Source organism: Corapipo altera, unplaced genomic scaffold (genome assembly GCF_003945725.1).
Source record: "Corapipo altera isolate COAL_440 unplaced genomic scaffold, ASM394572v1 55, whole genome shotgun sequence".
Taxonomy (NCBI): domain Eukaryota; kingdom Metazoa; phylum Chordata; class Aves; order Passeriformes; family Pipridae; genus Corapipo; species Corapipo altera.
This window is the reverse complement of record NW_020884882.1, coordinates 4,622,606-4,638,989: the sequence shown is the minus strand read 5'-3', so window position 1 is coordinate 4,638,989 and position 16,384 is coordinate 4,622,606. Positions and strand designations below refer to the sequence as shown.

Genomic DNA, 16,384 nt, shown 5'->3' with positions numbered 1-16,384 from the left:
CATGGATCTATATTTTTTTGCCCCTAAGTATTCCTCAAAGATGAGGGAAAGGCTAGGAATGCCTCAGCAGAAATAAAAGATCTCAATATAACTCCTCCCCTTTTCCAGCTGCCTCAGTGACCGTTGAATGGCCCCAAACTCTGTCCAGTTCCCACTGATTCCTCAAAAGTCCTGTCTGTCCCTGCCACACCTGCTTCTGATCTGGGTGTCTGTGCCAGCTGCTGCCCCCCAGCTCCCTGCTGTGGCATCTTTCTCTGTTACCTTGAAGGTTTGGTAGCTGCTTCAGAAAAAGTCTTATTTTATTATCTAGTTTTGTAGTAAAATTTGACCTAATTTGATCTTAGCACAAAAGCAAACATTTTATTTTCCCTAAATAAAAGTCCTTCAATTTTAGAGGTTTTGCTAAAGACTGTCAGAAATATTATTCAAATCAATAGAGAACTTTGTGTGTCAGTCCTGTTTGTCTAGTACAATGTGTAAGAAGTTAATTGTTTATCAAGACTAAACATGCTACAATTAATTGTGGAACTTTCTTAAAAGTATCTAAGTACTGTTCTTTCTACTGTGATTATTCCTTGTTGTCATTCAGACCTCTGTCTTGCTGTGCTCTATACCTTCGCTCTGATACTGTTCAGGGATATACTTTATACCTCTTGTCTGCTTTGAGAAAGTCAGAACAAACTGTTGTTCACTGTGAGCCAATGCAGATTATCTTAGAGCTCTAAGACTGTACATATACATTTTTTTAAAATGTTTCCTTAGTCTGAAACAAATTTTGAAACAGTTAACCCACCAAAGAAGATCAATGAGCAAACTTCTTGATGCAAAGTTGAATCATATGACTGTCTTCATGCTTCTGGCAATGCTTGTGAATAGCTCCATTAGCAGGGAAGTCATATAATTAAATAACATCATGTGGTATCCTATCTTCATATAATTAAATAACATCATGTGGTATCCTATCTCCTTCTTTCCCAATCTTTTAAGATACTAATTAGAGAAATATTTGTGTGCTGCTGCCTAATTTCCCCTCTCCTTCCATGTAAAATATCTTGTGCCTACTCTGGGCTTTCATTGTCTTTACTGATACTTTTCTATTTTATAGTTATTGAGTTCATATGCTGTATTTTGGACGTGCAGTATTTTATTAAAAAGGAAGGGTTTTTTTTTTCACTGAGATAAAATGATGGTGGTGGGGTTTGAATAAATATTCTCTGATAAAATGGCCTTAGACACTTAGGTTTCTAGACGTCCCACACCTAAAGGAATGGTGGCCTGCTAGTTTGAGAAGAAATATCTTCTTTAATGAGATGCTTAACTACTTTTTTTGGTATAATGAAATTGTCAGGAACAGTATGTTTAAGTTTATTCTGTACCTAGGAATACCTTATCAACTAGGCAAGTTTAACAAAAACATATTTTTAACAAATAAACACAGTGAATTGTAATAATTTGTAGGATTTCCTGTATCTATCAAATTAAGTTATGTAATTTTAACACATACAGTGTAGCAATAAGTAATGGATGTCATCATGTTAATAATGGTAATGATGTTTCTGACTTCACAGATCTAAATTAAAATAGTTGAAATGTTAAAACTGTCAGCCTGTTTGGGATCTGTGCATTTGTTGGGTCTGTGTTTCTTTGTTCAAAGCTCTAAGGAGTTTTTTAGTTTAAAGTTAACATACAAAGTTGTACTCTGACATATATTTGTGACTAGTGGAAATGATATGATGCTGGTTTACACTGGTCTGACACCATATTTAGTAAGTGAACATTTAAACTGTGCCCTCAAATCAGTCATCAAATATGAATTACACACTGCCAAGAGAGTGCATTTTGTTAATCATAAGTATTCAGGCAATTTTATTTATCAAAATTGCCTTCTAATATACTGTAAAGATCAAGGCATACATCCTAATACATATTCATACTGATTTCTATATTTTAATTTGAAGTGGAGTTAATAACTCTTTATGATATGTTTTCAAGTTCAGTTGATCTACATTGGATTTATGAGCTTTGTTATACATGTTGTTCAAAGGCCAGCTCTTTGTAGCATTATGGAAATTAGAAGGAGGACCTTAAGTTACTTTTTTCAAAATGAGATCAATCTTTTTCTTAAATTTCCAATGGAAAGGGAGAAAATAGATTTTTATATATTTTTATTTGTGTGGATAATTTTGTTGATCAGCATTTATTAAAAGTTGAAAGAAAGCCCCACTCATTCTTTATCATAACCATCTACTTTGTAGCAAATGGTTATTTGGAATATATTGTCAACTCAAAATTAAGGACAGATTACAATTAACAAAAACTAATAAATGAAAAGGTTGGGTTTTTTTAATATTCTCTTTCTGCATCTCAGTTTTGTATGTCTTTAACTCAATTACTTTGAATTCCTTGTAAATTCATTAAAGCAGGAGTAACTTTTAATAGTAACTTTTTTTCCAAGCTTAAACCTTTATTTGGCAGTTCAAAAACATTACCAAGAACTATATTCTAAAGATCAAACCATTCCTCCTGCAAAGTACTTTTATCTTTGTCTTCTATAAACACAAAAAGCGGTGTTGAAGGATGAGGGGGCTGACAATGACAGATTACCTATAGTTTTGTTTTCCTGTTTAACTTAGGTGGACCCTGTGCAGTGCCATGTTGTGCTGTAACACAATCCCATGCATTCACATCCCATTGTTCTTCTTCCCAGCAGTTCCCATTTCTGCACCACGTCGGGCTATCTCATAAAACAGGCAGAGGTATTTTAACCAAGTATGGGTGTCGCTCCTATGGAGAATCATGGTGAACAGTGGAAGTCAGTTCTAGTAAAAAGCTGCAAAACCCAGGAATAATTGTCATCTTCTAACTCCTTCTGCTGTGCTTTGCAGGACTGATTTTTTTTTTTTCTCTGCATTTCTCACACAGTCTGAAGCTTGTTACATCTCGTGTGTGAGCAGTGCTGCCTGTTTGAATGAAAGGAGAGTGCAGTGGTCATTGAAGCATGATCTATGAAACTATGATGTAATTGCTTTCTCAATGTCTTTTCTGAGGGATCTGTTTTACTTATCTGTCATTTTAAAAACATAAATTGTCAAGACATCAGAAGTGCAATGTTATAGGGCTTGAAAAAGTTCCAAGAATTCAAAGGGCAGTTGAGTGCCTACTTCTTGCTTGAAAATTAGCCCCAAAAGTTGGGCGTGAAGTTCCTTCTTTGCCTTTTAAAATCTGGATTATTTTAATAACAAGAGACCTCTATGCACATAGCAAATTGATGTTAAGGAGGAAAAAAGGGAATAATTTGCAATTGCCAATGTAAAGACAATACAGTTGGTAGGAGCTGTAAGTAGAGGTGTGTTTATGGGAGTAATGAACTGTGCCAGGTAAACTGGAGGAAAAGGACAAATTGGTAAGGAAGCTGCTTTTTCAAGAAACTCTTACATGATTATTCAGAATCAGGTCCTCTCTTCTCCTTATTTCCATTTACTCTGAAATTTCACATTAGAGACAGATGCATCTTCCTGTTTCTTCTTGATTGTAGCCTAATGAAGATATACATGTAATTCAGGTGTAATATAGAGACTGTTTGTCTCACATAGTGTAAGCATTGACATTTCATCCTCACACCTGTTTCCAGCAGAAGACTTGATCAGATGGAAAATTCAAGATTTGATACTTAGATAATATGAGGAAAAGTGCCTGGTGGGGTCAGAGTGGTGGACTGGGGTGTGTAAGAGCAGGCACCCCCTCTTTGTGTCCCACACTTAAGGGGGCAGTCCCCTCTGCTCCTTGGTGTGTCTGGGCTGTGGAGCATCAGTAGTTCTCTGTGTTTGCTGTTAAGGGAACCAGGACAACCCCTATTTCGTGCTGTTTTTTTTCTTCTGGAAGTATTTCAGAAGAGTTTGTTCTTTGAATGCAGTGCAAAATAAATATTCATTCAAAAGAAGTAAGCTATAAATATCCTTTTGTAAAGCAATTGGAGAGATAAATTTTCTGTCAACCTCAGACATACAATTTTAGGATAATTGAAAATCAGTAGTGACTGAATTTACATGTCTGTGTCACAGTACTAGCTTAGCCTTACAACTCTGTTGTTGAATATACAGATTTTAAATTTCATGTGTATGATCACTATGTCTTGTTTTTAAAGAAAAAGCTTTAAAATACCAATAGTATTCTGAAGTTTATTTTCTAAGATGCATACACATCCATAATGGATTAACAGCATGTTTTAACAAACCATTTATTTGCTTTAGGAGTGACAGAGAGAAGCTGTTTCAAACAGGATCTCTCATCACCGTCTATCTCTAGTCACCTCCTACTGAACCTAAGGTTGAATACTAGGGGTCATGAGGGAAAGAAAACAATAATTAAAGGGAAAAAGTTGATTGAGCTGGTTTTTTTTCTCCTTCAGTACGATTAGCATGTAAGAAGCTGGCTGAGTACTCTACTGTATATCATTAGTTCAAACATTTCTGACTTGATTTAACTTTAATAGTGACTTTTTAAGTTGCATTTCTGTATTTTGTGGAGAACAGCTTAAGTAGTAAAGGAGTAAAAGTTCTTCTTAGAAGGTCTTGTTTCTATAAATCTTAATCTTGGAATTCTGTTAGATTACAATTGGACTGTTTCTAAGAAATCACTCCACCTCCCAGAAAGTTGTCATGAGTTCTTTTATTAAAGCTCAAAAAATTATTCTTAGACTAACAGAGGTGGGGAGTAAGGCAGGAGTGTTTACAGAGCTCACTTCTAAATTGACTGTGATAAGTGGCAATGCAATGTATTATGATTAGAGGTTTCTGGGAGACTCTTTAAGAAGGTTAACTGCAAGGCAGCTCTCAAAAGAAAGCATTTATCTTAGTGGTCATCCTGCAATGTTTTATACTACTGAGATTTTTTTGTGGGTGGTTGGAACCATTTTTTTGTGTTTTATTAGCTGTATCTTGAATGCCTCCTACAAGCTGAATGACAGCTTAGGGTTATTAAATCTGTTCTTAGTACATTTTTTTATCCTTAGTTAATCTTGACTAAATATATGCTAGTGAGCAACCCTTTTTTCTGAGTTGTTGCCCATATTTGTTAAAGAAATTATTCCATTTGACATTTGTTTAGGCTGAAGTTTGATAAAATACTGTATACAATATACTTTTTCAGTTTGGCATTCAACGGAGACTTTCATGGATTTATTTCTTCTTGTATTATCTTATCTTCCCTTCTAGTATGCTAAGACTTCCTTTTCATATTAAGTAATTTTTTTCACTCTAGGACAGATGCTTTCACAAATGCATACTCTGTGTCTGTATTGCTAGAGATCCATAAGATTGCATTTTTCAGGTGTTAGGTAATGTTTATAATTGAGTTGCTTTGATATCATCTACTTTCTCTAATCCTACTTATGGTACTTTTCTTTAATTCAGATTGTTCCTTAGCACTACTTCCAGTGACTTCACTAAAACATTTATTTTATTTTTTTGTTTGTCTAAAAGCCACCTCTGTGTCAGATTAATAGTTGATCAATCCTCCAAGGAAAGGAATGTCTGTATTTCACTATCACTGAGGAATGGCCTCAATGGTACAGTATAAAGTTGTTCTTATGTGCAATTGTTATAATGGAATTTTTCACAGGAAACTGTATTGTTCTTTCTTACTGTAGATGTAGAAACTTTAATGTAAAAGGTCTTTCCTTCTAGTTGTAGGAAGGTTAGCAAGCATATGATGGAAGCAGATAAAGCATGGCATTAACTCCAAGGACTACTGTCTTGAGACACAGAGTAAATCTTTTTTAAAACATTGAATTGTTGGGTTGCTGGTAAAGTCTTGTCTTGCAATAAGATCAACCATACCCAGGTCATTTCTAAGAGATATTTGCCTAAAATGCTCAGAAAGGCTTCCACTGTCAGTGGCCATCTTTCCTCAGCCTCTGGCACTCAGTTGCTATTGATACTTAGCCTACCATTATCATTACACGTTGGCTCGATATTAGGAGGAAAAACAACACAGCTTTCTTCTGCAACTTATGGACATTATTTCTTGTTCTGTGTGACTGAATATAGGAAAAAAACCTCTATTATAATTTGACATAGCAAGAACATAGCATTTTATGTTCTCTTTATGCTGTTGCCACTCATAGACTATTGTAGTTTTTCCCAGTGTTTTCTTGTCAGTCATTTCTCTAACTGTTTTTTTCCACATTTTTCTTGGAGTGTTGGATTCATTATTTCAGTTCTTTCATGTAGATCAAAAGACTGACTTCTGCCTTGCAATCTATTTTTGTTTATACTTCTCAGTATGATATTTGCCTTATTCACAACAGATCCTTAATATGGAGTTTCTCCTTAATTTTCTAGACAGCGTCTTTGGTTTGTAAAGACATTTTTATTCCTCTCTTCATGACACTTGAAAATCCTTCCATTCTCAAGCCTCATTGAAATGTAATAAGTAGATTTTCTAGTTCATCATTCATGTAGTTAATGAAAACATTGCACAGACTGGAATCCTGAATGGTTTTGCATAGAATACAACTTGTGTAAATAAATTAATTCCTGCCCATGTGGAAGGGAGTGTTTCTTTTGTCTACTATTTTGTATTTTAGTCTGAAGTGACATTAAGTATAGCAAAATATTTGTGCACATTTTCTTGGTACTTCTTACTGGAAACATTAGGATCTTAAGCCCAGCTCTCAGCTGTGACTGTTCCATTCACTGTCTCTGTATTAAGGAGACTTGCATGAGGGAGTAGGTTGCTGTGGAGTAGAATGTTGTCAGTCTTTGCCAGGGAGAGAAGTTTAATTTCATCAGTTTTGCTTTTTCAGGGAAAAGTTCTCTCTCTCCTCTTTGGAAAGAGCAACATATTATAGTGGAGGATATATAAGTTGAGAATTCTAGGAATGGCTTTACGTAGTTCTGAGGAAAATATACAGAATAATTAACAATGTGGAGCAAATGCTGTTAGGTTTAATTATGTATTTTTTAATCTGAGAATTTACTTAATTTTACCCTGTAAAGTTAGAGTGATTTTTTTTTTTTGGTGTTAAAAGTGCTACGCTGTTATTTGTATAACAGATTAGTTTGCCAAAAAAAGAGAGGAAAAACTACTAATAGCAAAAGGGATTACTCTTTATAAATATTACTGTTAAAGAATGTCATTTAATCCACTGCTCTAATAAATTATTTTAAAATGTATTTTATTGCCATAATTGATTAAACAATAAGGAGACATTTTGGCTGCAAATAGTGATAACATCTCCTTAGAACTGTATTTGGATAGTAATTTTTTTCCCTGACACAGTAGATAATTAGAAATTATAAATTATGCTTACACTCTTAGGCATGTTAGCTGGAGAATATGTTGGACTGTGTGTTGTTCTTGGTGCCAGTTCAGGTCTTGATTTTCAAAAATTCTTGCACTGAAACACATGATGAGTTTCATTTTCTAGCAGCAAAGTGGAAGTGTATTACCCACCTGAGAGATTTAGAGGAAAACCTTGCCACCAGTTCACATTTTTGAATAAAGTTTACATCATGTTTGTGAGAAAATCATTGTCAGCTGCTTTGCTGCCATCTTAACCATATTGCTAATGGCCAGATAATGTCATTTCAAATGTTTCCTGCAAAACCAGTGATGTTATTTTTTTAGCAGGGTCACTGGATAGCTAAAATAAATTGCTGCTGTTCAGGGTTTTGTTCTCTCATAGGAAACTTGAAGTGTGATGACAGGGTAGCTTGGCAATGTGGGTAAGATGAGGGGAGATGTGGGTAAACTCATGTGCAATATGTAATAACTGGGATATGATAACCCAGAGATCCCGGTCTGTCCTGAGAGGCAGTTTCGTAAATACTTGGATCCCTTCACTTACAATGTCTTACTAGAACGGGCAAGGTATTTTTCAACTTCTGTGTTCCAGGGACTTAGTGGAGGCTGGGTGCTAGCCCATGCAGAAGTAAAGGACAGCACTTCAGTTGGCTTAGGTGCTCTGTCACAACATCTTTCTCTTGTACTCTGCAAAGTGTTAATAAGAACTGTTGGGTTTCTCTGTCTTCCCAATGTACAGAAGTAGTTTAATAAGGATGTAAGCAACCGACATGTGTCGTTTGGTAAGAGTACACAGTCCTGCTTTGCTGAACTCCTGCTAACCCAGATGCCTGGTTAAATGCCACTGGATTATATATTTGAGGTTATTACTGGTCAGATTATCCGTGCTAATAGACACAGCTAATGTGCCGACATATCCCAGGAGTGTGTCTGTGCAGACAGGTGCAAGCTTGCTCTGCCCACACTCTGCAGGCTCTGTGTGAGCCAGTTCCAGTCTGGAAGCCATCAGCACATTGTGTGGCACGGTGCCCAAGCTAAAACACCTTGTCTCTTAGATAAATGAGGCTTTACAGCTTCTGAGCTGAAGCTGGCTCATGTTTGGGTGGCTTCAAGAGTGCTGGCAGTGTGAGTTTGTGTTGATGTATTCGTCATTCCACGTTGCCCTGGAAGGATTTGAGTAGAAATCCCCGTCCTTGCACTCTTGCGTAGTTGTCTCTCAACGTGCACAGGTTTAAAGCCCCTCAACTCCACTTAAATTAATTATAAAGATAAGAATTAAAAAAATATATTGGCAATAATTTTGTGGGGGCCAGTTCAAACCCGTATGTGCTGTGGGTTTGATTCAAATCTCAGAGTGTCTCAGTGGAGCACTTGTGGTGTCATATGACAGCAGCTATTTCACATGACTATGAACCATTATTTCCTGCAAGTGTTTGATATGAGTCGTTATTTCCTGGAATTAAGTGTTTGGTTGCATGTTTTCCCCAGATAGGAAAATCTCTATCAGCTGAGAAGGTGCATGCTTGGCTCTGCAGAATTTTGTGGGTTTGGGACTGCAGAATCCAGAGTGCAGATTTTTCAAAGCCCGTTGGCTGGCTCTCCTGTCCCGTGGAAGGTTTCACCTCATCTGCTACTTTAAAGGAGGGGTAGAGGGTGTTACGCAGTTGAGCAGTTGTGACCACAGGAATGTGTGATCATTTCGACTGGCAATACAAAAAATATGGATGCAAGTGAATACTATTGTAAGATGTTGAAATGATACCAAATAATTTGATACCAAATATCATTTATTTGATAATAAATGATACCAAAGAAGTTCTGACTCTTCTTACTAGTCAGGTTTGTGTTTTTACTGCCAATTTTTGAGGCAGAGGAGAAGCAAACCTCAGAGGAGAAGTAAAACTTCAGAATAGCTTCACAGAGTTTTCAACTTAATTTAAACCTTTCATTCTATTTTTGGCTTTTTACAGCTCTAATATGTGTTACTCATAATTAAATAACTATATATCATTAAAAACCTCACAGATGGCAAGTATTTACTGTGAAATTTGCTATTAGAGAGCAGGCATTATATTGGGTCTGGCTGGCATGGAGTTCTGACATAGCTCGAGTGAATCTAAATATATTCTAAAACCTTGGAATTTCTGAGATGTATATTTCTTTACCTATGTTCATTGTGAGTGATTTGAGGTTGTGATGACTATATCAATATTTACCTTCAGATATTAAATAAGTATATCTCTGCAATGATTATTATGGTATAAACAGATTTATTTATATTTTACTGTTTACCTCTTTTACAGCAATGACTACCATTATTTAAAGATTAGTATTTAATCCCACTGGTGTTAATTACAGACAGGGCAAATCTTTTCCCTGCATGTCCTCAAAACGTTATGAAACCTATTTTCAATAATGTCCAAAATAATAACAAAATTGTTGCCTGATGCAAGTTAAAAGTAAGAAAATGTTTCTTGATGCAAGACCACTGGAACATTGTCAACACTTCTGACTAACTTTTCTCGGTAATTTTAATACAGAGTGCTATCAGAAGACTGTGGGGGAGCCAACCTAATCTTACTTGATTTGGAAGAACATATTTAATGTATATATATGCAATATACTGTTTCTGTTTCTTTGGCTTTAAAGTAACAGAATACCTGTTGTTTCTGCCAGAGAATTTAGGTTAGGACATCTGACATCTGTGAGGGTGGTGAGGTCCTGGCACAGGTTGCCCAGAGAAGCTGTGGCTGGCCCATCCCTGGAAGTGTTCAAGGCCAGCTTGGATGGGGCTCTAAGCAACCTGGTCTAGTGGAAGGTGCCCCTGATATTTTTTCTGTTTAATACAGGTTATTTAAAATAATTCATACCTATAATTTAAATTAGACTGTTGGAGTCTTATGGTATTTTCTTTTAAACATCATTTAACTGTGATTAGAATGAAGAGGACAGAATAATGAATGAGACTGTTAGAGTGTATGAATAAAATGCAACTGTTTACCTAAAATTGATCCATGTCGCATAACTTAGGGTAAAATAAATGGGTTGTTTTTCTTTGACTCCATCAGAAATATTGTCCTATAAATATTTACATTAATACATTAGGAACTTTAAAATAAAAGTGAAATAGCTTTCTTGACATTTTTGCTGGCAAGCAAAGGACTGTGAGAATTCCAAACTTTTAGCTCACCTTGACTGTATGAAGTTCATGAGCCATATTCATACATTTATTAGCAGTTGGAGCCTAAAGTTAATTTATGATTCATTTATCCATGTTTATTTTTTAATGATTGATCTTATATAGTTCTGGAAAAAAGGCATAGGCCATAACATATTCTGTTCTAAAAGCTATTTGATGCCTAAAGGTATTATATGCTTTTTCTTGGCTGATAAGTCATAATCTGTCACTGAATGCATTGCAGAAGGTCAATATATTTCTTTTATTTATGAAATTAAAGGACAGATTATGGCCTTGACAGCACGAGCACTTTGGAGTATAAGATACTGCAAGATCTGTGCTTCCAACTGCACGTTGTAAAAATTACCCTTGTCATGTGTCCTCACAAACTATTTGTGCTGTGCCCCTGGTATTGTCTCTGTAATCCTGTATGTTTCTGAGTGCTGTAAGATTCTGTTTGCTTTGTGATGACTGAGGGGTCAAGATTGCAAAGGAAAAGATTTTTCATGAACAAATAGATCAAGAAACTTATTTTCTAGATGTTCTATTTTACTTCTAGAAATATATTTTTGTGGTGACACCATGAAAAATAATAAATCCATAGGAAAACATTTAAATAAATATGAGGAAGATGTCCAGATATTTCTGCACTGAGGTTTCTAGGGTACAAAATAAACAGAATATTATAAACATATATCTGTTTTATTTGTTTTCATGATTTGTATAAATCACAAAAGATTTCTATAAGATGCTCTAGAATTTGGGAAAGTGAATTTAAAAAAATAAATATCAAAGATTTTTAAAAGCAGGAAGTTTCACAGAAATATTCTTAGATATATTGTAGTAAAATATACTGAGATAAATATTTTATGAAGTGAATAATGGAAAATCTATAAAGATAACTTTTTTGGCTAATCTGTTTATTTCATGATTTTGTTAGACTTGACAAGGTTGGCTATTTAGAGTGTTCAGAAGGTAGTTGATTGTTCTCCTAGAGACTGAAAGAAACATCTCAAATGGTGAGATATAGTAGTATATGTTCTGTTTTAATGAGAATGTAACAATTTTAATTTTATTCTATTTTATCAGACAGGAAGCTTTGCTTGCTGCAATTAGTGAAAAAGATGCAAATATTGCCTTGCTTGAGCTGTCTGCTTCAAAGAAAAAGAAGACTCAAGATGAAGTAATGGCTCTTAAACGAGAGAAGGACAGATTAGTACATCAGTTAAAACAGCAGGTGGGCAGACTTTAATTTTCATACTTTCATGGCAACAGAAAATTGGCATTATTTTCATTTGTACCATTTTATTCTGACCTCATGTTGGAAGTGTTCAAACCAGGTCTGAAATGTGACAACAGTTACAAAAGGTAGGAAGTGTTCAATGTAAGTGTTTATTGCTTTTCTGTAGTTGTTAGGTATTTAACTGCATGTTTGCTTGGCTTATATTATATGCAGTCAATACATTTTCTCTTTTCCCTCATATTGTTTCCAGCCTTCTTAATTGTGTGAGAGAGGAGAGCAGATGCTCTTTGCATAAAGCAAGATCTGTCTGTTCTGTTGACTCTTTTTAACTTCCTTCTGTTCAGTTACTTGCTTATCTGTTGTCAAATAATTGTGTTTTCAGAAGGTTTCCGAGGGGTTATCTGGAAGTCATGATTATCCTTAAAATAAATTTTCAAATGACTAAAAGTCACACTGTCTTCAACACCATAAGTTATCTGAGGTTTGAATAAAAAACACATAGTTAAAAAACCTCTAGAAATAGGTATCATGGCAAGCAAATTCATGTTCTGCTTTATTAATGAGGAAAATAACTATACTAGACACAGTACACTTGTGCCAAACACAGTGCATAGGTTTCTTCTCTGCCTAGTTAAAATGTTTAAAACTGTGCATAGTGTGCAGTGGCTACTCCTCCTGATTTTTGGGAGGTCTGTGGTCGTAGACAGTAGAGGAACTGTAGGCAAGGGGGCAAAGGCTGTTCAGACAACCTGGCTACTGAAGATCTCTGTGTGTCTTGTATGTTGTCAGACACCTTTCCTCTTTCAGAATAGGTGAAAAAGATGAGAAAGTTTTTTTTCAGACCATGTCTGCAGGTGTTGTATGTAATGTTTTCCGTTGTGGGATGTTACAGAATTCTATGACTGTTGCTTGAGGAGGAGGAGAATACAGTCAGCAAAATCATTGAGGTCTCCTTAGCCTGTCACAGTAACCACCCTGCTGTCAGGCATTGTGCCACCCTACAACTGAGCATGCTGTGTTAATGATGTTTGGGACATATTGCATGGTCAATGTTATGATTCTTTATCCTCAATGATGCATCACATGCTGTAGCACTCCATGCACTCAGTGACAGAAAGCTAAGGAAAACCCCTGCTGCTGTGCTAAATTCCCAATAGCTCTGATCTCATGTGTCTAATCATTATAGCTTTTTCCCACAGGTCTAAAAAATTAGGAAACAGCCCCTGAGCATCAAGTTATCATCCAATCCTGATGCTGACTTCAGCTCAGATGTTCCAGCTAGGTACCTGTGTTCCAGCCATGATGCAGTCATGTCTCAGGTCAGGCAGCTGACCAGGAGACATTTCACCCAAAATTTATGTGCTAAGTAGGCAGATGTGCTTCCTGCTTTTTAACACTTCATCTGCTTGTGCTGCTGCACCAGAGCAGGTGAGGTTAAGTTCCAAATAATTTTAGGGATTTTTGATTTGGTTTGCTTTGGAAAAGAGAAGACAGTTACTTTCTTTTTTAGATATCTTCTTTTTTCACCTTCATCTCATGTTACTGAAGAGTAAATGGATACACCACTTTACCATGTTCATGGATATTACCTGTCATGGATATTTTTAAAATGTTTATCAGAGACTTGGGCAACTGTTTTGTTGTTGTTTTTGGGTTTGTTTGGTTTTGTACCTTTAAGGTACCGCTGAAGAGTGATCAAAACATTCATAACTTTCTTCAGACAGAGTTAAGGAACAGCAGAAGAAGATTGCTATAGAGACATTGTTTTGGATAACTTCAGTTAGAATTGTAACCAAATACTTCAAATACCTCCATTATTTATAGTGATAAAGATCTTCAGTAAAGCTATTTAACTAGATTAAATTGATGCCAAAATAATCTCCCTGTTATCTCAGACACCACAAAAAAAGAGACACCAGGAACAGGAATGTGGTTTAACTAGGTCACCACTTTATTACACTTACGAATTATCTGATAATAGAGGTTGTAGACATCACTCATACTTCTTTAATCCCTTTGGGAAGAACCACTGTCAACCCCCAAAGCTTTTACATGTGCATCCAACACAAAGGCTTGTTAGTGCAATTCTTCCTTGCTGTGATTGTGCTCGGCCAGGGGGGAAGTGACAGATTCCACACTGTGTGATAGATCCACCCAGTTCCTCAGTTTCTTTGAGATATGCTGACTCTCAATCTATTTCTGATGCACTAGAATTCAGTGAATGATCAACTGCAGTATCAATTTTTTTTTTGCTTTCCACAGCTGTTACACTGCTAAAAGAGACAAAAAAAGAAAACCATATTTCTCCATCCTAATGTGATCAACAAAGGAGAAATATTTATAAATATTAGAAGATGACTCACTAGATAATTGTAAACATTAGACCCCTAAATCCATCCCTGCTTTATACTGTAGGAGGAATTTTTACTTTGAGAGGCAAAATAAGATGATAAAAATCTATATTCCTCTTATATATATCCAGTGTGTTGCAGACAAGCTCTTCCTTTCTCCATCAGCATCTGCAATTGAGACATTTATTCTGATACACGTGTAACCCAGACGAAATCCCATTATTGGTTTGCACATCAAGTAATGAGTCTCCTGAACATAAAAGTTACTGTTATATCTGTTCTTTTCAAAGATTGGTCATTTCAGTAAAGAAGCAATAATTTGAAATTAGACTTTAGTGAGAATGAACTGTGCCATTTGAAATAGAACATATTATTTCAATCAAGTTTATTTTGTGGTTTTTATAAAGAAGTGTATCACTGCACCATCATATGTCAGATGGATTTGCTTTTTGGTTTTGTTTGCAGCTTGGGGAGTTTCTATCTCAGAAACTCTCTGAGTCACTGTTTCTGCTGCTGTCTCTTTCAGTGGCATTCTAGACTTTGTTGATAAACTTCAGTTCCATATTTTTCGCAATTTCAAATGTTGCCATACTGTGGACCATTGCAATAGGAAATACATGCAAAAGCACATTATATACCAAGCCTAGGATGCTGCTTTGCTACTGTTATTGAAGCGGGGGCTTCAGTGTCCAAGCTGTAGCTTGCAAAGTCCCCTGCTGATACAAAAAAGTAAGTACAAAGGTATTTCCTTGAGAGCTACAAAGGCTGTTACTTGAGAGAGAGAAGGACAGGTATGTATGTGAATCCAAGACTTCTGATTATATCCATGAAACACCCAGGAATATCGTCTTTGAGGACTAAGAAGGGAAGTCATTGTCTTCCCCTGGAAAATACTGTTTATGGAAGTATATTTCCCAGAATCAGAATGAGAAACGTGAATACTTTTCCTTGATACTCAGTGCCCAGGAGAGAGCCAACTACTGCTCTTTCCCCTGACTCTGAGATGAGATAGGGTTACAGTTTAAGAGAAGGGTTATGGAATTTTAGTGGATGTAGTTTGTAACACAGGTGCTTACCTAGTTGGAACATCAAAATGCCTTCAAATTCATGTGCTTCCTGCTCAGAAAGGTCTGACTCACCTGAGGTCATCGTAGGCATGAAAAGAGATAGGGCACGGTGTGTAGTGATGTCTTAAAGGTTCAGGAGGTCAGTTCTGTTAAACTCAATGAAGTAACCCAAAGTATTGAGGTTACTCATAGAATTTTACTGTTGGATGAAGGCCAGGAGGATTCTGTCTCTGCACTGTAATGTCTCACAGACTCATCTGAGATCGACTGGCCAAATGCACATAGAGCTGCTTCTGCCACAGACTTGCATTGAGAAAAACTCCTCTGGACCATCATAGTCCATTCTGTATTTCAACTGGAAGCTTCTTGGCTGTCCAAAAGCTTCCTCAGGGTTGCTTCAGAAGTATGTTAGCATTGTACCACAGGCCATGAGCTTGAAAAATTCCATGAAAGGAAGAAATGTACCAAGAGCTTTTCAATATCTAGGAGTAACAGGCTGTTTTCTAAACAGGCCCCATTCTGGCAAAGATAAAACAAATACAGTGTACTGCCTGCTTAGGCATGAATATTCATCTTAGTGTATCCATGACATAAACTTGATGCTATTTTATGTCTTTTATTTTTCATGTGGGTTGTCTTGCACCAGTGCAATGAGTTATTACTCAGTTTGGAGGCCAAGTATTTACTTCCCAAGGGTATACCCCACCCCCTACCTCAGTCCTGGCCCCCCAGCTCAAAAATACACCTTTATCCTTTTCTTTTTAATTAATCAATTTTTGTTTTGGTCATAAAATGTCAATGCTTTTCACATTGACAAATGTACTGATCTCCGTTGCTCACCAGTGCCTGCAGACTGACAAAAGGCAGTCTAATAGTAATCTAAACTGAAATAGAATGAAACCAGAAATAGAATGTGTTCAAAGAAGAAAGTTTAAAAAAAGGCTAAATTGCAAATTTCAGGCTTTTTTCCTTTTTTTTTTAATATAGTTTGTGACTTAGATAAAGCTCCTAGCACCAATTATGTCATTGAATTCCCTTGTCCAATTTTTCTGCTTTAATTTTCTGGCCTTTGGGATTATCAAACACATTGTAAACTACTATCAGGACATTGACTTTGAAGTAATTCGTTACAATTTTTACACTGCAAAAGAAAAAAGAGGCATTTTAGAGAAATGAAATATAGTACCTTTATAAGGAAATGAGAACTTCTAAGATTTATTTTAAATAAAGCCATAGATAG

General features: G+C 36.0%; 1 protein-coding gene across 9 annotated transcripts in view; it reads left to right on the top strand.

Moving 5' to 3' along the window:
* Nucleotides 1-16,384, top strand: part of ERC2 (ELKS/RAB6-interacting/CAST family member 2) — a 433,721-nt gene that overhangs the window by 280,934 nt on the left and 136,403 nt on the right. For all 9 annotated transcript variants that reach the window (XR_003527258.1, XR_003527257.1, XR_003527256.1 and 6 more), the window contains one exon: nt 11,573-11,720. Coding sequence is in view for 1 of the 9 variants with exons in the window: in XM_027640844.1 (XP_027496645.1) it covers nt 11,573-11,720 (148 nt within the window). In the remaining 8 variants the exon portion in view is untranslated. The remainder of the gene's footprint in view (nt 1-11,572; nt 11,721-16,384) is intronic.